The sequence below is a fragment of the Barbus barbus genome, assembly GCF_936440315.1.
Source record: "Barbus barbus genome assembly, chromosome: 28".
Lineage (NCBI taxonomy): Eukaryota > Metazoa > Chordata > Actinopteri > Cypriniformes > Cyprinidae > Barbus > Barbus barbus.
This window is the reverse complement of record NC_136756.1, coordinates 14,393,921-14,417,111: the sequence shown is the minus strand read 5'-3', so window position 1 is coordinate 14,417,111 and position 23,191 is coordinate 14,393,921. Positions and strand designations below refer to the sequence as shown.

Below are 23,191 nucleotides of genomic sequence, written 5' to 3'. Positions count from 1 at the left end.
ATTGAGATGATGAATTCAGAAAGAAAAGTCTGTGACCTGTATTTCATTGCATGTCCATTTGACAGTTAAATTGGAACTGGCTTTCAGCTTGATATTTAATTAAAAAAATAGAAAGTGGACACTTAAAGAGGCAACTACTAACCAAGTAGGGGGGACATATTCTGGAAGATCCTCAGAAGCTCAGGGGTGATGGCAGGGCTGTTCTCTAAAGTCACCAACCTGCATGAAGAGAAAGATCATGCCATTTAGAAAGCCTTCATTTAATATGCAATACCATTTTTCAATCAAAGATGTTGCTAGGTCATCATGACATGGAAAGACAAAAAAAACCTTCAAATGACAGTAATGTTACAATGAAAGAACTATGCTTTTAGTGTCCATGGAAACACTACAGCGGCGTCAATTCATAAAAAGGCCTGCTGCAAGCCAAACATCTTCCAACTTTAAACAAAACAGACGATTTTTCATAAAAGCATTCCAGAAAATGAATGGATGCCACTAAATTTGTTGAAGTGCTGCTATTTTTGATCCAGAGGCTACAGAGGAGTCTTTGTGCAGGTCGGGTTATTGTACAGAGTGAGTCTCTTTGTCTTGATACAAGAGAGATAGAGTGACGCAGAGAAAATGATAAATGGACAGCAGGGAGGAACAACAAACCTAGAGAGCAAGTCTGAAGCCTTGAACTTAAAGGGGGTAAATAAACCCTCATCAAAGAGATCGAGATAAAGAAAGGAGATGAAGATGGGGTGTGTATGAATTACAGAGCAAGAAAAGAAATCTATGGTAAATACAAAGCAGCGTTGAGCTTATCACAGAAAATATCGATTAGTATGTAGGACACACAGTTTAAACCCGGAGATGGAGATAAATTAATGTATGCATAAGATTTCTCCTGACTCCACGTCTTCTCGTCGCTTGACAGCACGAATAAGTGTAATGTGTGGTATTTATATAAAAAAAGGGTTGGCTCCGTTCCTCTGAGGCACGACTCCAATGATTCATGCTATCATTCTCATCTGGACAGGCAATTTGTCACTCAAATCTTTTAAGCATTACGTGTGTCACTGGCTGACAGGACAAAGGATCCGACAGGACAGAAACAGCCGCTAACTGGAAACCCATTTAGATTGAGGGCAGTTAATACCACTGCAATGCTTTAGCTGTATTCCTGAGGTTAGGAATTATTTGAACAAAGATGACAAAGGCAAGGGTGTAGGTCTGCTTTTGACATTGGTGGGGACATAAACCCAACACCCCCATCATTTCTGCATTTATGAAAGACATTTGACAACAATTTCATGTCACCTAAAGTCTTTATTCATGGCTTATGGCATCCAACATATTCATAATTCATATACAGAGTTTTTTTAATGAATATGTTTAACAGACAATTACACAATTTTGATTTTGTGAACCAACAACATCAGCATCAGAGCTCTGAGTGTCTTGATCACGCATCCCTTTATTTTATTATTATTTGACCCAGGATGATTCTGAAAGAAAACTCTGCTGTTGCTGTAGTAACGGAACTTTCATGCAAATGTGATTGACAGATAAACCGCACGTTCTTATTTCAGTGTTGTTTTTAAAAAAAGTTATATTTCAGCTACCAGTTTGATTTGAACATTCAGTAGAACAACATTAATTTAAAGTTAAAGACTGTCCGCGGCGACTCAGGAAGCATGTTCCAAATCCTAGAAAGAGCACAATTTTCTAACATATTTACTTTAACTTCTTAGGTATATGTCAATGGTATGACCTTTCAGATGTGTCTGAAATTACAAAAACATATACATATATTTAATTGTCTGATCAAAATTATTGCTAGGGACAGTTTGGTAGTCGCTGGATATTGGTAGGGAGATGTCCCTTGCGTCCCCCCCCCAATTCTATGTCCCTTGACAAAGGACTGAATTGAAATGTGCCACCCATATCCTTAAGTCAAGCCTTTCAAAGGTCAATGAATTGGGTAAATCTCAACCTATTTAAAGGCTATGTAATATTATATGTAGGCTATGTAATAGAATCGAATTGAACACCTCTTTTGAAAAACATAAAATAGTATTACACTAGTCTTCAGAGTCACATGATCCTTAAGAAATCATTCTAAAATGATGGTTTGCTGCCTAAGAAACATTTCATATTATTATCATATTGAATTGAATGAATGAATGAATGATGCATTTATATAGCGCTTTTATTGTGTATTGCTGTACACCCAAAGCGCTTTACAATCATGTGGGGGGGTCTCTCCTCAACCACCACCAGTGTGCAGCATCCACTTGGATGATGCGACGGCAGCCACAGGACAACGGCGCCAGTGCGCTCACCACACACCAGCTACAGGTGGAGAGGAGAGAGAGTCATAGAGCCAATCAAGTGGATGGGGATTATTAGGAGGCCATGATAGACAAGGGCCAGTAGAGGGAATTTGGCCAGGACACCGGGGTTACACCCCTACTCTTTACGAGAAGTGCCATGGGATTTTTAATGACCACAGAGAGTCAGGACCTCGGTTTAACGTCTCATCCGAAAGACGGGTTGATAACAATGTTGATAACACTTGTGTAGTGCTGATTAAATTTTTTGTGCAAACAGTGCTAGGCCCCATCATGACAGAAACTGCACTTATTACAAATGGCTTCTTGCATCAGACCAAGGCTGCATCTCCTTGCTAGCTTAGTTGATCACTGTAACCCACAACATATTCATAGTGTGATTACAAAATTATACTCGTATTCAGGGACAGGCATTAAAATGGTTTAAATGCAGCAGGTTTGACCGTTACCTCTTTGTTTATTTAAATGAGGAATTTAAGTTAGCACCAGTAAAGTATGGAGTGCCACAATGACCTGTCCTGGGCCTTCTGCTGTTTTCAGCATACATGCTGCCTCTTGGTAATATTATTAGAAAACATGGGATTAGTTTCTATTGTTGTGCTGATGATACTCAGATATATATTTCATGAAGCCCAGATGAATTACCTAAGATATCAGAGTGTGTAAAAGATCAGATGACCAGGAACGTTCTTCTATTAAATTTAGATAAGACAGAGATATTAATTACTGGACCAAAAACCTGTACACAGAATCTCTTAGAATAAAATTTGCTTCTAGAAAGATGTACTGTTATTTCCTCAACAGTAAAAAAACATGGGTGTTTTGTTAGACAGCAACTCTGAAAATCATTTTTCACATTACAAAAACAGCCTTCTTCCACCTTCGAAACATCGGCAAGCTACGGAAAATGTTACAATCTTCTGATGCAAAAAAGTTAGTTCATGCATTCATGACCTCAAGACTGGATTATTGATATGCACAATTAGGTGGTTGTCCTGCATCTTTAATTCTAATTAACTCTTTAACTGAAAGGAGGCCAATTCAATACTGAATTCATATTATGGACAATCACAAAGTGTTTTTTTGCATCCCAAAATCAGGACTGGGATTCAGACAGTGTAGGCATATCCACATTGGTTGCTATAGTGATGTTGTAGGCATCAATAGTATGCCACCGGGTAACCTTCTTGTACAACTATGAGCAGCAAGCTAGCTGTATGAAGAGAGCTGACAGAAAGCTGAGAGTTGTGAACAAAACAGCATAAGAGCTGGAGGAGGGTACATGCCATATTATTCTGTGCTGCCCTTACCATCGGCATTGCTGAGTGGCGTGGAGAGGAGCGGTGAAAAAGCCACATGAGTCACATGTGGTTTTTTGGAGCATGTTATGAGAGATTTTAACTTTTTACGCACTAAAGGAATTGTCAACAATTCCCCCTGTTAAGAGTACAAAAAAAAAAAAAAGATTGTGGTGACCAAAATGATTAGAACACATGACAGATCTGAAAATATTGACCTATTTTGCCTCCATAATGTTCATGTTCATGAAACATGCAGATGGTTTCTCTGAGCACAACAAATATTAGATGAAGTGAGTCGTACTGTTTTTATCCACTTTTAACTTTAATGTTTAGCATGTCCACCTTTTGCAGCAATTACAGCAGCACATCTCTCTGGCACAGTGTTGATATATTTCCTGAGAACTTCAACACTAATGTTATCCCATGCCTTCTGCAACTCAAGCCAAAGGCTTTCCTTTGAACGTACAATAGATCTGTCCAGTTTATTTTCCAACTCGCCAAAATTTGCTCGATGGTGTTGAGGTCTGGACTTTGAGGGGGTCAGTCCATTATTGTCAATGTTCCAGCAGATTCCTTCCATCACAGGTTCCAGAAATAGTTTATTTAATGAGTATTATGGCCAACAACTGAAACCTCTTAAATATGCCAAGTGTTCTAACAATTTTGGCTACCACTGTATAATATAACTAATATAATATAATATAATATAATGTATTTTAACAGAATTCAATCTTTAACGCAGAGGAAGTAATAGGGACCAATAGGGAACAATGAAAATTTAATGAAATCAGAAGAGATAAAAATACTCCTGAAATGAATTGAAATATCAGATATGAGATATTGATATTTATATTATTCATATAGACATAGAAATAGAATAAAACTGTGACAGTATAGATATGAAGAGCAGACCCTATTAGAAGTACAAATGCAAAAATACTGAGTATACGAAACAGAGAGAGTATAAATGTAAAGCAAGTACTTTAGGGACATAAGTTAGAACAGTGTTTCCCAATCCCAGTCCTTGATAACGTGATAACGCACAACCCCTACTACCAGTCAAGTTTGGACAGTGGACACACCTACTCAATTTTTACCCTGTAGTGTTGTATTGATCTATGGCAGCCCACTGCTTGAGACTAGTGCTCTGACCCACTCAAAGTTTGACTTTATTCACTTATAACTTTTGACCCCTTTGGATTAGAAATAAAATGTGTTCTCTTCTCATCCTGAGTTGATTGAATGTGGTCTTTTCAATCTCCACCAAATCGATCGTCCATTATTGTGAACTATATTGTTAACTATTGTTGTGCTATTTGTTTTATTTTACCATTCCTCCATATGTCAAAGATGTGAGGCTGAATCACCTATTTAAACAACATCTGATTTAAACCGTTTTGAAGTTTAGGAAATTGTTCAAATTGATGAATTCACCAATTCTAATAACACCTAACATGTTTATTCATATGTCCATTTTACACTATCCATTTGTAGTATGTAAAGTATTACACATATGCCGTATGTATTTTGTCCATATGTATTTTTAATTTAAAATATGATAATCAAGCTAAGAAAATAACTATTTTAAATGTTAAATGCCACTTGAGCAACTTTTAAACTAAATAAAAATTGATATACATGACCAGTCTAACGTTTTTGAACAATAAGATATTTAATGCTTTTAAAGAAGTCTCTTCTGTTCACCAAGCCTGCATTTATTTGATCCAAAGTACAGCAATAACAGTACAATTTTGAAATAGTTTTACTATTTAAAATAACTGCTTTCTATTTGAATATATTTTAAATGTAATTTATTCCTGTGATTTCAAAGCTGATTTTTTTTTGCATCATTAGTCAATCACACGATCCTTCGGAAATCATTCTAATATTCTGATCTGCTACTTTCACAGAAACACACAATCACAATGCTAAAAAAGCCTTTCAGTAACAGCATTTGGTTTTAAAAACAATATAATGGAGAACCAACTGTTGTAGAAGCTGTGGATAAGTTGTGCACTGCAAACACATCGTGTAAAAGCAAAATGAATTATACATTTATTTATAAACAGTTATAAATAAAGTAAAATTAGGCAGTAAAGTAGGCCGGATGATCGTCAAAAAAACAAAAAAACAAACAAAAACAAGCCAGTCTTGTTCTGGAAATCTTTGTACTATGAAATAACACATATGGACATTTGGAAGAAGTTACCACATTGAAAACGTCACAGACCTGAAGATTTTCATTTTGTAACTTGGGAAGCTCATTGAAGACTATTATTAAATGTACACTAACACTTGTTGACCTCAATTTTTTTTTCACTATACAGTCCAAAAAAAAAAAAAAAAAGGTTATGAAAAAGATATTCATGAAGCCACAATTAATATTTGTCTACATAACCCATTTCATCCATTAAGGCATAAACCTTTAAGCCTATTAAGTCAGTCAGGTGTGCAAATACTTTTGACTGGAATTGTACAAAAAGGTATAAGAACCTAGGGACTGGATTGAAAGTTTTTTTTCCTAGGTTAAACTCTTGGAGACTTACCACAGCTCCAGACCGTCTTCCAGCAGGTAAACATGAGGGGGCTGAGAAACATCTGTGCTGAGCTGGATAACAGGTAGGAGGAAGGGATACAGATTCTTGCTTTCCGCTCCCAGGCCCTGAACAACACAAAAACATTTCGACCCATCATACTAGGATAAGGAAAACTAATCACTCAAATTTTAAGAATAAAATTTAACAAGCTTGGGCTTCTCCTACAAGTGTTTTAAAATCCCTGAACATCAGCTGTATTATACAGTTCTACCAAAACAACAGGATGTGCGATGAAGATACAGGCAAAAAATGTTTGTATTCAGATAAAAATGTGATAACAGGTTGTCAAGGGAAATTCAAGGGAATGCTGCCAAAATGAGTTTCATTCCATCTTACAGTCAAGCACAAGAAAAAAATTTCTGACTGAATAGCAGCAGGTGTGATATTGTGTCAGCTTTCCATGCTCTCTAGTACTGGAATCTCAGGAACACACCAGTGGTCATGTGCTTTCTGGGTTCATTTAAGGGCCCGGTCTTGAGAGCAGCCGTGCTCTCCCCTGAGTAAAATACGTCCACTCAGCCTCTGACTGATGAGGGCTCATCACAAAGACCACCACAAAGGGCTCTTAAGTTCAGGGCATGACTGCCTTCGACAGTCCGCTGATTCCGAGCTGTCCATCAAAATCACAGATGGAGAGCTCTGGGGCTCTGAGAGGGTAGAAATGCAGTATCCGCAGGATCCAGGTGAAGCTTTGGAACTGTCAATGGGCCAGTGATGAAAAACAGCAAACAAAATAAAAGGACTGTAGACACCAAGAGTCAGAACTTGGCAAGACGACAAGGTATTGAGCAATGGTAGTTTGAAAGCTGACTGCAACAATTTTGTCATGCGTCTAGATGTTTTACTATCTAGTTAGTATTAGCACCAAACTATAAAAGAGTTTTTGGTCCAAAAATATGAATAAGAACCATCCTGTCTGGAAAATCAGCATTTATTATAAAAAGGGTAGTACAACAAACACCAACACGGTGTATTAAGTATGTCACTACTCAAAAGTATTATTCTATTATCATTTTAATATTATTATAAATATTTTTTCCACACCATGGTAATAAGATTTTTGTGATCCAGGGAAATGAGAATACATTTTTTTTTTTATCAGTGAGAATTTGAAGATGATGAGTTACGGCTGGGCGATATGGCCTAAGAAAAAAAATAAAGAGAAAAACGAATTATGAATTATTAAATGAATTATTTGAATATATGAAATTGTTCAGAGATTATGAAAGCAGTTTGCGTATCTTGTCAATAAACTACAGCTCTGTGTAGCTCTGTTCCATCTGAACCCACTTCTGTATACCGCCAAGCCTTTACCCAGCCAATTTGAGTTGTTTATAACGTGCATTTGAAAAAGCAACATGTGTCAAACATCTTTCCAAAAATGTTTGGAAACACTTATAAACCTCTTGTCCCACAAAATACCACATTTAATAACATGTTTTTATTCCAAACTCACTTAGCATTGCATTATAAATATTCTTCATTATAATGAAAATTATAAGAACTCCGATAAACCATATATTGTCGTAGTCCTGTGTTTATTAGTCACGTTGAATCATTGAAAGCAGACCAATCTTCTTTTTCCTGGACCAACCTGCACTACCTTTCTTCTGTGGGGCATATTTGGAGTTTCCGCGCGAGAGTGCCCTCTGATATTCGAATGGAGATTTACTGCTGAACACAGAACCAGCTTCACTGAAATATACGCATGACAATCACAAATTTTGCCTAATCGTGATTGCGATTTAATTTTGATTAATCATGCAGCCCTAACCTGATGTACAGAGTACAACCACAAAGCAGTAGTCATCCACTACTATCCTGTTTACCAAACAATAATTCCAGCTGGCTCACAAAATTTTCTAGTTTACCAAAAAATGTTCCCAAACAACACCTCTATCCATAAAAAATAGCCAATTTTGCAAGCAACGGCATGTGCCAAGGCAATTTGGCTTCTGCAGGTCAACAAATCATATCCGAATGTGCAGTACAGAGAGCAACCATTTTGAAGCGTCTGCCAAAAATATGCTTTTGGGGATGGACCCATGATAGGGCCATTTAGGGATGATTGACTTTGAATGTTCACTGGTAATATTGTCTCTTCAGCATTCTGTGCCAGGCTGGAGAGCAGCAGCTGTGATACCATATGGCTGGCAGAGGAGGCCACAAAAAACACAAATAAATGCAAGGCTAATAACAAACTGTTGATGGCGGGTGGTAAGATATGCAACACAGTAGATGGTTTCCTGAAGGACTAAAAAAAAAGGATATGCAAATCTAAGGACTCGAGCAAAAATAAATAAATAAAACATAATGAGAGCTGGTCAACTAAGCTGGCACAAGCGGCGGATCTTAGGAAGTATGCAAATTTCGGCCAAGCCTTGGGCGATCTTTCAGACTGACTCATGTGCCTGTGATTTTCAAGAACTAAAGACGCTGTAATGAAGGGTTTTTAACGTGAGCGAGAAATGTAAATATGCAAGATGTGGTTACTGAAGCACAGAGCACTTTCAAAGACAAAGAACAGCTCATTCAAGCTGATGATTACTCAATAACTCTCCTCAAAGGAATCTTTATGAAATTAACTTAGAAATGAACATTAACTCTGATCCACACAAGTGTAACTGACCATCTGTACATAGAAAAGTTAATTGAAAGGCCAATTCCAGGTGCTCAATACATTTAAAACATACAAAAAATAACTGAGGCAAGGGAGCTTGATGTGTGACCTGTGTTGGCAAAATGAGTCACAACGAGCAAATTAAACAACATTCAATATTATGTATAATTTGTGGAATTAAACAAAAAATGACTGATCTACACCTGTTTGAAGTCGATAGAGTCAGCAAAGTAAATTTAGAGAAAAACTGATTTAAAGTTTTCTGAAGGTTCCAAAGCAAAATCACCCAGCAACATTGCATCTTTTCCCCCACTTCTTTTCTTAATAATCATTACTAGATTAATAAATCACAATAGCTATATTTTATAAATAAGAACCGATGCAAAAAAATAACATATTTAAGGAAGAAACAAGTGTAGGCCTATAGTGTATTACTTTTTCATTTTACATCTAAACATAAGCATTCAAGTAAGAAAAACAAAAAGTAAAATGTAAAAATCACTTGTGTGTTCATTACAAAAAAATTGATTATTAAAACTGCAAAAGCAGTTCAATCAAAAGCATAGAGCGATTCCCTCTTTTCTTTTATCATTTGATTAACATTAATGCAACAGACGGCCTATATTAAGGGCACTTTCACACTAGCACTTCTGGTGCGCACCCGGGTTCGACTGACGTCAGAGTTTGGTTCGTTTGGATGATGTGAACGCTGTCTTCCGATCTCGGGTGCGCACCCGCGAACCGTACCCGAATCTGCTTAAAAAGGGTGGTCTGGGGTTCGGTTCATGTGAACTCCGGTACGGTTCGCTGCTGATGTGAACGCAATCGTACCAAATCACGGAAGTGAACCGCTATTAATGCCGTATTATTTGATAAAAATTTGTGTTTGTGTGCCTTTCACTCACTTTCCTGACGAGCATGATTGACGCGCTGCAGGCAGAAAGCTGTATGTCTCATTTCTGTTCGCTTTCAGCGTTCTTTAGAGCATTAACAGTACATTCTTAAGACAGACGTAAGTGGTTTATGCACTGAAGCTTTGTAAACAAAACGAACAGTTAAAAAATGTAAATATATAAAGAGAAATCTTATGCATTTTGCCGCCTTCTGTTGCGCCGTCGTTACTAAGCAACAGGGTAAACAGCTGCTGGATTGATGACGCAAACAGACCCAACTAAAATAATATGAACGCAGTCCAGCGGGGGCAGGGGCAGGGGGAAGCAAACGAACTCTGATTCGGACCAGGCAATCAAACCAAGTGGGAAAGCACCCTAAGACATTGTGTAATGCACAGATCTAATATAATGTTACACATCCAATGTTTTTCCCCCAAGTTCCCCAAACGTTCACACATATAACAGATTATGCTCGAATGAATACTTAAATATTTAGCCTACAGTAAATCTGTGCAGGCTATATGTATATCAGAATCAGAATGAGCTTTATTGGCCAAGTATGTTTACACATACAAGGAATTTGTGACAGAAGCTCCACAGTGCAACAGAAAGACAGTAACAGGACAGGACACAGGTAATAAAAACAAAATAACAAGAAATAGCCAATAACCAATGTACAAAGGAGCAAAAAAAAATAATATATATATATACACACACAATATATAATATATAATATAGACAACTATGTATGTACAGGTCAAGTATGTGCAAATTAGAAATGATAAAAATAAAAATAAAATAATATTAGGATAGATTGCCATCGGTGTCGTTTTTATGCGGGTGCTTTGATGTCAATCAGCACGAGCAGTGAGCAGAAAAAAGGTAGGCTACTCCCTCTCAGAAAACGTACCCTCAAAATCGACATTTTCCACTTTTTTTTTGCCTGTACTGCAAAACTAGCCTGTGTGCATTCCGACTCATTTTGCCAGCATGAGTCAAATATGCTTTATTATTCAAATATAATTTAAATTCTTTTCAAATAATTGTCAACTAATTTAAATGTCATTACCGAAATTTACATTTTTACATGTAATGATATTCTAATGATATTCGCAAGAATGCATCCACAGAGTTATAGCTTCATGACTAGCACTCAAGTTTGCTTGTGCAGCCACTCAGCCTTTTGCGTGAAAAAATGTTGTGAATTCTCCTACAAAAAGTACGTCCACAGAAGGAATTACACATTTTGTCTTCGTAACCATGTATAAAATCAGGGCCTGAATTTCGCTGCGAGATTGCGGGCAGTGTGGATAATTCTACATTAATTATTCCGCGGGGGTTTTGTGATTATAAAGCGGGAAATTCAAGCAAAACATTTATGCACTATAGCATGTAGGTTGAATGCAAACAGATCATCAGAGCAGATCAGTCATTTTAAAACTTTGTGAGATGAAATTTCACAAACCGTGTGAGTGATTGGGACTGAATCTCTACCGCGTCTTCTCTCACTCTCTCAAAATGCACAAATGACCTCACATCCATAATGTCTACGTTGAGTTTGCTCTGACTAGCGCACGTTTGGACAGCTGAAATTGCCACTTGCACGTCAATTTAAATTATACCAGTTTAAACATTCAAGCTATTTTAACCCATAAAGTACCCGCACACTCTCTGAGAGATAGTCTTCAATGCACTCTGAGCCAAAAGTGTGCACAGCCACCTCTCAAACTGCTTGCAACTCTCGAGTATCAGATTGAGTTATTACATTTGATTAAAACGATTTCCTTATTGTCCAGCTATTCCATTTTTTTTTTATTGATGCCATACATTTTTTATATAACCTAAGTTTATATTTTTATGTTTATTTATATTTTTATGTAGCCTAAATGTTGTCCAATGGCTTGCTTGCATTATTTTATTTTATTAAATTTTTTGTAACATTTTACAAAGCAACATTTTAAACAGAGCAATTTATTTATGTACGCACATTTCAAATAGAGAGAGAGAGAGAGAGAGAGAGAGAGAGAGAGAGAGAAAGAAAGAGAGAGAGAGAGAGGCTGGGCGATATGGCCACATTATAAAATCACAATCATTATTTTTCATATCAGTCGATATTGATAATTATCACATTAAGTGTCAAATCTTTATTTCTTTCAAGTTTAAAGCCAGATAATGCTGTAGAAACCAAACCATTAATTTTCCTAAACAAAATAAATATCTAAATAGAAAAATTAATTTCTTAAGTTTCTGCAGGTACTAATGAGTGATATTGTTTCAAAATCAAGAAACACGCTTGGGTTGCCTGATAATATTAATAATAATAATATTGCTTTTTGTCTTTTAGCGTGCTGGCCGCACACTAGACGATTTTCAAATCTTAAATGATTTTAAAACCGTGGGAGGCCACAGACATGAAGACAGTTCAACCGATTTTTAGCCTTATAATCCTCTGAACGTGCACACTAGATGATTAGACCAGACCACGAGACTGCACACTCGAAGATTGTAGGAACGATTTCACAGTGACACGTGATCTCACGGAGACTCGCGAGATCAAACGTGACTAGAGAAGAAAAACAAATAGAGGACAATCAACGTTGTCAGCTGGCTCTCCTGGCACGCGTTCGGTTTCACAGTGAAAAACGAAGTATAGAAAAGAATATGGGTGATGTTCTCTGCTTTCATGGCATGTTTGTGGCTGCCAGGTTTCAGCTATAGAAGCATGCAACATCCGGTAGGTGACGCTTGCTCGCTCTCATCGGCTATCGTGGGTATCACGTCAGAGGCAGCCCGATCAAGAGTCGTTACGATTTGAGTTTGGGGACGCTCCGTCTCGATCAGGAGCAGTTAAATAATCGTAATGACACCACACAATAGAGGATTTTTTGGGCAAAAAAATCGCTTGTGACAAATCGCGAATCGGGAAAAGTCTGGACGGGTACAACTGGACGCAATTCATTTTCTGATGAATAAACCTGCAATGTCGTCATTGGAAGGGTAAGTCAACTGCGTTGTTAGCTAACGTAATGGACCCTAGCTGTCATTGTAAATAGCCAGTAACTCGCGCTGTTTCGTTCCGCTTTTGGTGCATAAACATTATATCAAACTCTTCATATCGTTTAATCGAGGAAAATTATATTGCGATAATTAACGTTATCGAATTATCGCCCAGCCATATATATACATATATATAAATGCTGTCAAAAGATTAATTGCGATTAATCCAAAATAAAAGTTTGTTTACATAATATATGTGTGTACTGTATACATTTATTATGTAAATAAAAATACAAACACATACAATATATATATATTTGGAAATATTTACATATATTTACATGTATAATTTACATTCATATAATTTATTAATTATATATAAATTTAATATATAAACAACATTTTTCTTAAATATATACATGCATGTATGTGAATTTATATACATAAATATACACAGCACACACGTTTTGTAAACAAAAACTTTTATTTGATCTATTTTATTAAAATAGATCAAAACTATTTTATTGATCGCGATTAATTGTTTGACAGGACTTTGATATATATATATACATTTTATTTATTTATTTATTTATTTTTTATATACACACACACACACACATACATATATTTTTTTTGTGTGTGAAAATGGTTGTTCCTGCATCAGCAAAGCATTGCTCAGTGGAGTTCTCAGTTAAACGAAGCTCAAGGTATCCAACTACTGCAGCCTTCGGATGGTTTAAATGTGAGTGTCAGTCATCTCCTCAGGGGCCGGAGTGACACAGAAACTGCTCCTGACTCGTGGAGCAAAAAAAAGAAAAGGAACAAAAAGAGGATGAAATGAGCAGCTTGCGGGATCCCATGTGGAGGAAGATGGAGAAGCACTGTGGCAATTTTCAAATACACCCATCAATAACAAGCTCCTGTCCGCATGTGTGTTCATACTCTCACAGCAGGAAAGGATGAAGTGCATCGCACAAAAATAAAGGTCTTCTGCAAGTATCAGAAAACCAGAGAAGTGCTCAGCGGGGCTGGAGGGCATTTGTTCACATTCACATACGACGACGGTGAAAATAAGGCCCCCCATCGGTGAAGGTACGCGCATCACGTTCAAGTGAGCACTTGAAACGCAGACAGAATGCTAAACACCCGACTCGACCGTTTCAAAGGCTCGTTATCTGTTTCATTCTTGGCCCCGTGGGTATGTTGTACCTGTACAAGATGGATGAGGGTAGTGAGGATGGCACAGCGGAGCATGTTGTGTTCTTCAGACTGCTTCCAAAGAAGAGGAAGGTACTGAACCAAGCAGCCCACGTACGGTCGAATCTAGAAGAGAGGGGGAAAAAAGTCAAGCACGTATCTCAATTGCAAAGGAGCACACACAAAATAAATGTTTGTTTGAACTTGAATGTTTCGGATTAATAAAAAGTAAAAAAAAATGTGAAAACAGGACATTAAATTATGAATGAAATTAAACAAATTTATAAAGAAATACATTTAAAAATAAATAAAGAATGAGTCTTAGTAAAGCACTGTGTTGCAGGTTTTTATTTTTATGCTGCTCTTGCATTATTCTGCTCTGCGATTTGGTACCTGATTTAATGAACAATATTCCATGAATTATTCCTATGGATTTGGAATCTCTGTCTGAATCCTCTCTCACATCTCTCTCATGGTCTATTTTGTAGTGGTGCATTAAAACTTTTCCTATTAGCATCCTTTACAGTTGGAATAGTTCTCCAGCAGAGAAAAAATGAAATTCAGAACAATGTCAAAATACATCTTATTTACATACAAATGTAAAACTCATCAGTGCTTCCAGTGTTGACTTATTAATGATACTTCACATGTAAATTTCTAACATACTTAACACTTTCTCATTGCAATTGAATGCAGTAGTTTAGTAAACATTTAGAAAAACATTGTGGTTTTTTTTTTGCTGTCGAGCTCCTAGCATTTTGGTGCTTTATCAGCATTTTATTCTGCTCAAAGGAAACATATACCGCAAGCAGTCTGTCACTGTGCACCAACCACTAATGACAGTATTTCCATATCTTTAAAAAAAGAAACATGCCTAAATTAACTGCAAAATATTTTGTAAATTAATTGAATTACACTGCCAATTTGAACCTTTAAATATAATTGTATGCCCTGCCTGCACTACAAGTGACAAAACTAGGGTGTTCACAAAGGTCTTACCGTAGATGTTTTTTTTTTTTTTTTTAATTGCTGTGCCTTTAAGACAAAACAACATCCCATGTGAAATGAGCAAAACAAATGTGCTGCGCAAACAGTCAAATGTTAATTGCAACTTCATTTCTCACAATTACAACTTCAGACTATTTTTTAACTCTAGGTTGAAACTGCTTCAGCAGATTTTAATTGCTATTGTTTCTTGTAATTGTGATTTTATATCTCATAGTGTGACTCTTTCTATTAGGCAGAAACAGGCAGAAAAATGCTTCCCTCAGTGTAAGACTGAAATGATAAGGGATCTTATTCACAAGAAACTCTTTCTGTTTTTCTTTAAAATGCTGCACATCCCCAATGCTAGGATCCTTCAGAAGAAAATGCAGAGCTGCAGGTGCTACACAATTAGAATTAATGGTCTTTTTAAACTTGGGAGTTCTGAAAGTTACAGTATGTTTTCATAGCACAAGGACTTCTTATTCCAAAAGATCAAGAATAGTATGATTCCTCTTGATACAATATTTTTAACTGAGGGATAACTGTAAATATGTGAGCAAAATACGAGAGATTTGAGTTGAGAGTTGAGATTTCATACCATGTGTAGCATCTGCTTATGATCCTTGATGGTCGTTGGGACTTTATGTCTTAAGAGACCCCTTTTAGCCTTTGGACATTTGCATATAATTCACAGACCTGGCCCCACATTCGACCGTTATATGGGTGCTAAATCGCCAATGGTTGCCCCCACTGTCTAAAATACGTTAGACAGACAGATCTGTTCTCTCCATGGGACTTCAAACACATTCCAGAGAACTAAATGACCCTCGATACCAGACACCAACGGCCTGGCTGACCAGTGGACTACCTCCACGAGTACAACACACACGCATAGAGACATTTCCTTTATTTAGACCATAATTAATCAGTTACAAAGGTATCTGGTATAGGCACGTGTTGTTTGTATGTTTCCTTATTATATTAGCCTAGTGACCACTCGTTATTTGTATTAGTAAGCTCTAAATACTCATATTCAGGTGTATGAATGTATCTCTGGTTTAATATCTGCTAGATGTCTCTTTCTTGATATCAAAATGATCTGCTCTTTATTTCTCAAACAATGATGTACACTGTGACCTCGTGAAATGCATCATAATATTCTTACGGTACTGTGGGAAGAATTACACCGATCGAGCAGAACAGTCATAAGTTTTATCTGACCCTGTTGTTACACCCATTCTTGGTCAGACTTCTTCTCTTTACCTTGGGTGCCTTAGAGACACTCAACACCGTGGAAACCTTGTGACTCCCCTTTCGGGGGAGTCCGAGCTTCTGGCAGTTTTGAGTTCAGTAACTTTGGCGATTTAACTTCGGACCAATCAACCCGTGGCTGGAATGACGAAGCTTTCACTGCTAAAGGAATCCATCAAGAATCTACGCATTCATGCAGCAAGACACTTTACTCAGCACCAACAAACCAGTGCAAGTAACCGCTTGTTAACTATTTAGATGCACTTCTAGGCTTCGACCCCTTTTGATTAAGGTGATGTAATTCTTTGATGGTTCTAACAGGTTGTGTTTAGCTGATGTGCAAATCCTGCCATCATGCTCTCTCTCTTGCGCGCGCAAGCGCTCCCCCCTCTCTCTGTCTCTCTTTCTGTCTCTCTTGCGCACGAGCGCTCTCTCTCTCTCTCTCTCTCTCCATGCCTTCGTTGACTCCGTTGGCATCTATGTTTAATGTATGTTTGTGTTAAGTTCAATGTTACATGTTCCCCTGTAGAGTAGTTTAATAAACATTCATATGTATTCACACTTGATTGTCTGTAGCTCACAGAAACGAGGTCACTTTAACGTTCCGGTTTTGTTACATGCTAATGAGCGATATATTAATAAGGAAATTATTTTTCGTGACCAGAGAAATAATTTTCCTTAGAGTCGATAGACGATTGAAACTGTCCGTACTGCGGACGAACAAATCATTTTATTGTACTATTAATGCTACAGTTAATTCCTGAAGATGACTATATAATTGATAAAACCCGTTATGATAAATTATGTTCATCTCACTTTGAGCTAATTTGCTACACATGAGTGATATAAGCTTTAACAAAAGGTGAAAAGAGCTAAGCTCTGGCAAGAGGAACTTATGACAAAGCGGTTAAAGATCAAGGAGAGTATGACGGAAAAGCCATTATTTCACAAGTAGTGAAAAAGGTAAAAAACCGAAATGTCAAAAAGATGTCAAAAGATAAATTTCTGAGCTCATAATGATGGAAAACTAGAATAAATTTTCTCCTAAGGTGGTACGGCCCATTTGCATGAACGAAAAATGGATGGACTTGCTGCATGAAAATGCTTTCATATTTAATACTGGTGATCTGACTAATCTTTAAGCTGAATATATGCTCCTACGGGGCAATACTGAGGAGCACTAAATCATTCGATAGGGCATTAAATATCTCCTGTGGTGAGCAAAGTTGACATGGAAGGTTACTTCCAACATACATATGGTACGACCGCCAGCAATTTATGCATGTTTGACTGAACAAAGCTTAAATCACGAGCTTTGCATTCTAACATGACTAAAATAAATGTCATTCATCAAATGGCTCAGAGTCAAGGCTCATGCAATAGCTAAAGGTTATTTTCAAAGCAGGTCGTGGCCTTGTCCTCAGTCAGCATGGTCTGGCAATGACATGACATCAATATGTGTCTTTCAGTGTGCAAAAACAACAAATAGTGACCGGAGGAATATCTAGAAAAGCAACTGATTTTAGAGTCAAGATTGAACCCTTTGCGTTTCAAGACTTCATTTGACCTCTCGGAAGGGTTGAAGCTCACCTGGATGCTGACTCTCTCGATGACGCAGGAAATAACGTGGAGAACTTGCATTTTGGTGTCACATTCGTTGACCTGTTGCAACAGCTGGAACAACAGGCCAAATATCGACTCCAAGTACTGAAAAGGAATAAAAGAGTTGCTAATGAAGACCTTTAACTCAATAGATTAAATGCAATGGTGCCACATGTTGAAAACGACCAATCTTACCGGTAAGAACTGCTCAGTTCTGAACTCGAAGTCATCCACGGGTAAGGCTGAGTTAAGTGTAATGACTACAGGTGAGAAGCAATGACCTCTTAAATACACATGATTATCTGGCATGCAGATGAATGAGGATGAGAGTGATTAAAGTAATCATACGACGCCATACAAACAAGTGGGAGTTGTTGAATGGCTACGGGTTAATAGGCAAACTAATTACAAGAGTGCTTAAATGCATCCAATTAAAGCTGACAAATGACCACCCTGGTGTTAAGTCTGTAAATTACGGCGGGCTTAGCATCACTCAGAGGAAAGGATATCCAGCTTTAGAGTTGTGGCTGTTTCGATGCGAACCTGAAAAAGAGAAAAATTGCATTATTATACAAAAATTAATAAAGCATGATCTGGGCTGTGAAGTATGAAATTTTAATGCTGAAGTTTGTAGCTTCCACACCACTAGTGACACCAAATGAAATGGAAATAATGATTCAGAGATTGCACACCTTCTGAACAAAAGCATTTCTGAGACATTTTTTACTGATTCATCATTACTGGATTTATAATATAATTTTATATCAAAGAACATTAACATTTTCATGATTTTGTTTGCACACACTTTTTTTTTTTTTTTAAGAAGTTCATTCAATTCTTTCATTCAGCAATAACTTGACTGAATGAATCAATAGTGGAAGTGAGGTGATTATACTACTACAAAAGATTTCTCTTGAACTTTCAATTCATCAAAGAATCTTGGAAAAAATTTAATTATTTTAAAATGATACTAACTTGCAATAACTTGATTGAATTAACTTGACTGAATCAACATATTAGAATGTTTTCTGAAGGAACATTTGACACTAAAGACTGAAGTAATGGCCGAAAATTATGATTTGTCATCACAAAAAATTTTTATTGATTAAATATATTAAAATAAAGATCTTTTTTAAAAAAAAAAAAAAAAAAAAAAAAAAATGTAATTACATTGCTCCTATTTTTATTGTATTTGCATTTTAATTAAATTAACGCAGCCTTACAAAATACCAAATATTACCAACATTTTTGAACGGTAGTATACACGATTCCCCAAAACCCCACCATTGCTTTCACCCCATCCCCATCTGTCAATGTTCAGTCAAACCCCAAACTCAGCTGGTCTGCCAACCCCTGGCTTGACCAGAGTACACTGCTGCCCACTTCAGGAAGTCTGCATACAGGTGGCTTACTTATAGTTTCCTCTGCACACTAAACTGGGCTAGGCAAAACTATTATACATGCTTCACCTCCAAAGAACTCTTTTAAAGGACAGCCATTAATTTCAACTTAAATCAGTGTGGTACATGTTGACAAGAGACCTCTAAGCCTACTCAAGTTTCCTCAACATATAAATCTTGAGAGTTAGCCTATAACCAAAACAAAATTAACATCATTAAAAGGTTGTGCCGGTATGGGATAACGGAGGAGCCTGAGGGTGTTAGCAAGGATCACATAAAGAGTACGACTCAAGCAGGTGGCTAATGACAGACCCCGCCACCTTCTCACAATGATCTATTACACAGGCTGATGGGACAGCATGCTGCGCTCCACAAACAGGTTTATAACGAGCTATAGCAGGAGATGATGAAATTTCCCCAACACATCAAACTTAATGATCAAGCAATTTTCTGAGTAATAGCCAAGGGCCTAGAGCAATGCATTTATTAAGTAGTTAACTGACAAAGACCCAAGCTGACAACAAAGACATTTTGGTTTGATTCATCTTCGGCTAGTTCTTTCATTTAAAGTCTGTTTACAGCTGGCAGCTGCTTTGTTGTATCAGCAATGGTCGCTGTCATTCATGTTCATGGAAATGCTGGAAACTCTCAATTTTGATTACTTATTGTATATACTAAAGAAATACCACAGCTACAGGAAACTAACCTTAAACCAAACCCTACCCCTATAATAAGTACGTGTATTGAGCTAATATTACTCAGTACATAATTTAATAACTACACTGTAACAGGGAAACAAGGACAATGAAAGCATGTTAGATGACAGTGTGTGATTTCGGATACAGATACTGTCAGTGTGAACATCCCATAAGTCTCTAGGGGGCTACAACTGTACTCGTAGAAGACTGTAAGAGTAGTGCCGCACAGGTGGTACAGTTTGCACTTCATTTACGTTGCCATTTAGTCATCAAATTAGACACACAAAACCTGCTATTTTCTAAGCACTTTCATTCCTAAATGACAGGTTGTAAAGCATGTAACTACCAGAAACAATAAAGCTGGTAAAAAAATTTCAGCTGGAAAAAAGCAAAACAAAACATGTCGACCAAATTCAATCTTCTGTTGGATTGAATTTGAACTGTTACCAAATTCAATCCATCTTCATTGAAATGGGTTTTAAAGGGCTTACATATTCTACGGAGGAATAAAAGCAGAGATAAGCAGGGCCGCCTTCTCTCTCAGAGGCATCTGCAGCATAAAACATCAAACACCGGCTGAAAATAAAGCACTTCGCTCCCTGCCAGAGTACAGACCGCCCACCCAATAGTTATGAGAGAATTATGAGTGAGGAGATGGGATCCTGTGACAGTAACTCTTTAACGAGGTAGACGCCTGCCTGCGGATGTCGGACGGGTCCATGTGCTACCTGGCCAACCAGAGCGGTTGATCAACATGGGTCTGCTCACTCAAAGGTTCTGCCCGCATCACTGTTATCAGTCTGCTCAGCTTGCCTCCGTTATGGATATGAGCATCTAAATATAATAGCATCTGAATAATAGCTATTAGTCTCCACAAGCAATCGCAGAAGACACAGCTGCCGCAGTAATTCCCCACAAATCCACGAGTCGTTCATTTTTCTGTTTTTTGTTTTATAGTTTTTGTGCTTTGAAGAAAATGTCCTATCAATGTAGACAATTTTCGACATGTTATTTTCACACGTTTTAAAAATGGCTTAAAATTTGTTCAAGACAGACCTGCAAAATAGCAAAAACGGCAACAAATCAAATTTTTACCAAATACATATGTAAGAAAAAAAATATAGTCTTTAAAAAAAAAGCACTTCATGAATCTGTAATGCTTTACATGATGCACAAAATTTTCTACTAACAAGTCATAATTACCAACAATTGTTTTTTGTTTCATATTTTAAGAGCTTCACTGATATTGTCGTCCCCTTGGTAAACAAATATACTTTTGAATACAATTTTTGAAAAATCGCTGTCACAAAATACATACTTACAAAATAAATTTTAACAACTGTTATAATAATGTAAGCAATGTGATATAACAACAAATGAAAATAAGCGGAGCAGTCTCAATTAGAGCGTGCTGCAGTTCCACTTTTCACCACAGACTTACATTTTAAGGGGGGGGGGGGGGGGGGGGGGGCGCTGTTGAGTTGGGGAGAACACCGCCATGATTGCCCAACTTAATAATTCCTTACATTTATGCTGCCCTACAAAGTCAGAAGACTTTAACTCCCTAGAATGTGAAACGACTGAAACGTGAGAAAAATGACTTTTTTTTTTTTATGAATAATGTTTTTTATTTGTCCAGCTAAATTAATTATAGGTAGGACACTGGAAATTTGGAAATTAGATGTTTTAGTAATAAAAATTATCTACATTAAAAAAAAAATGTGGCCTCAAACTAGATTTTTACCCCTATTTTGAAGTTGCTGTACTCTGCTTTTGCATTGTCTGCAAAAAGGGAGAAGTCACACCAAGGCAAAAGGCAGTAACTTAAATATAAAAATTTGGTTGCTGATCACCATTTACAAAATCGTTACAGTAACACCTGTATAAAATCTACTGATCATGGGCTCGCTCATATAGGCTATTGCATAATGTGACTGTATTAATATGATTTTTTTCAAGCAGACTAAAAGTAAAATGTGACCAATTTGTAACCAATTTATTTGCTATGCTCGGTAACGTAAAAGAATGCTAGACACTTTTATATTGACTTGAATGCCAGCAAGCAGAATAATGCTCAAAATGCTTGTGGATTAAACATCTCTGACGACATTCATCGCAATGGATTGATTTTATCGGGTTACAAGAAAAGGTAGGATATGGATTTAATTGTGAACTGTTAGGCTACTGATTTTATGATTGATCATGCAACATGCTACGCCATTCGAGTCCACACACGTCCAAGAAGTGACAGCAAGGTGAATAATCTGCATTATAAAAAAGGAAAAAAAAACATCTTTAAAGGTTATTCACAACTACATATTGCGGCCAAGGTATCTAGTCTTTACAGTGCTTTGTTATATGGAGCTGTTTGGTAGCAATCTATCTATCTATGCCGTAATTTAAATGCGGCAGACTTTAATGGACAGTAAAAAAAAAAAAAAAAGGCAGAACACCGTATAACTCCAAGCCATAACCGTAACTTCATATTGATGCGCGGCTAAACATAGGCAGAATGCCGTAACTCAATTTGAGCGTTCCAAACAAAGTGAAAGAGCAATAACTGGTGTTATATGGTGTTCTGCCTCGGTTTCTCTGGGGCTTTTCGAAGTTACGGTTGAGGCCTCCCATTATTTTCTCTGAAAAACAGCGAAATTGACTCAAGAAACTTATGCACATGACAAAGATTCGACCAAAATCGAAGTTACGGCCTTTTGCCTTTGCACGGCAGCATATAGTACTCAAAACGCTTTACATTAGAAGAGGGGAATCTCCTCAACCACCACCAGTGTGCAGCATCCACCTGGATGATGCGACGGCAGCCATATTGCGCCAGAACGCCCACCACACACCAGCTTATTGGTGGAGAGAAGACAGAGTAATGAAGCCAATCAGAATATGGGGATGATTAGGAGGCCATGATGGTCAGAGGCCAATGGGCAAATTCGGCCAGGATGCCGGGGTTATACCCCTACTCTTTTTCGAAGGATATCCTGGGATTTTTAATGACCAAAGAGAGTCAGGACCTCAATTTAATGTCTCATTCGAAGGATGGTGCTTGTTGACAGTATAGTGTCCCCGTCACTATACCGGGGCGCTTGAACCCACATAGACTGCAGGGTGAGCACCCCCTGCTGGTCTCACTAGCACCTCTTCCAGCAGCACTTGGTTTCTCCTGGAGGTCTCCCATCCAGGTACTGACCAGGCTCAACCCTGCTTAGCTTCAGTGGGCAACCAGTCTTAGGCTACAGGGTGAAATGGCTGCTGGAAAACTTTGTTTCATTTTACGTACCGGCTGAAGCTTGCAATCAA

At 37.4% G+C, this 23,191-nt stretch overlaps 1 protein-coding gene across 1 annotated transcript in view; it reads right to left on the bottom strand.

The window, feature by feature from the left end:
* The window catches only part of ipo11 (importin 11), a 170,908-nt gene that overhangs the window by 66,017 nt on the left and 81,700 nt on the right, over nt 1–23,191 (bottom strand). The window contains exons 17-22 of the mRNA XM_079383422.1: nt 18,294–18,327; nt 17,980–18,020; nt 17,773–17,889; nt 13,957–14,070; nt 6,187–6,302; nt 143–219 (exon numbers count right to left, since the gene is read on the bottom strand). Of these exons, the coding sequence (XP_079239548.1) occupies nt 143–219; nt 6,187–6,302; nt 13,957–14,070; nt 17,773–17,889; nt 17,980–18,020; nt 18,294–18,327 (499 nt within the window). The remainder of the gene's footprint in view (nt 1–142; nt 220–6,186; nt 6,303–13,956; nt 14,071–17,772; nt 17,890–17,979; nt 18,021–18,293; nt 18,328–23,191) is intronic.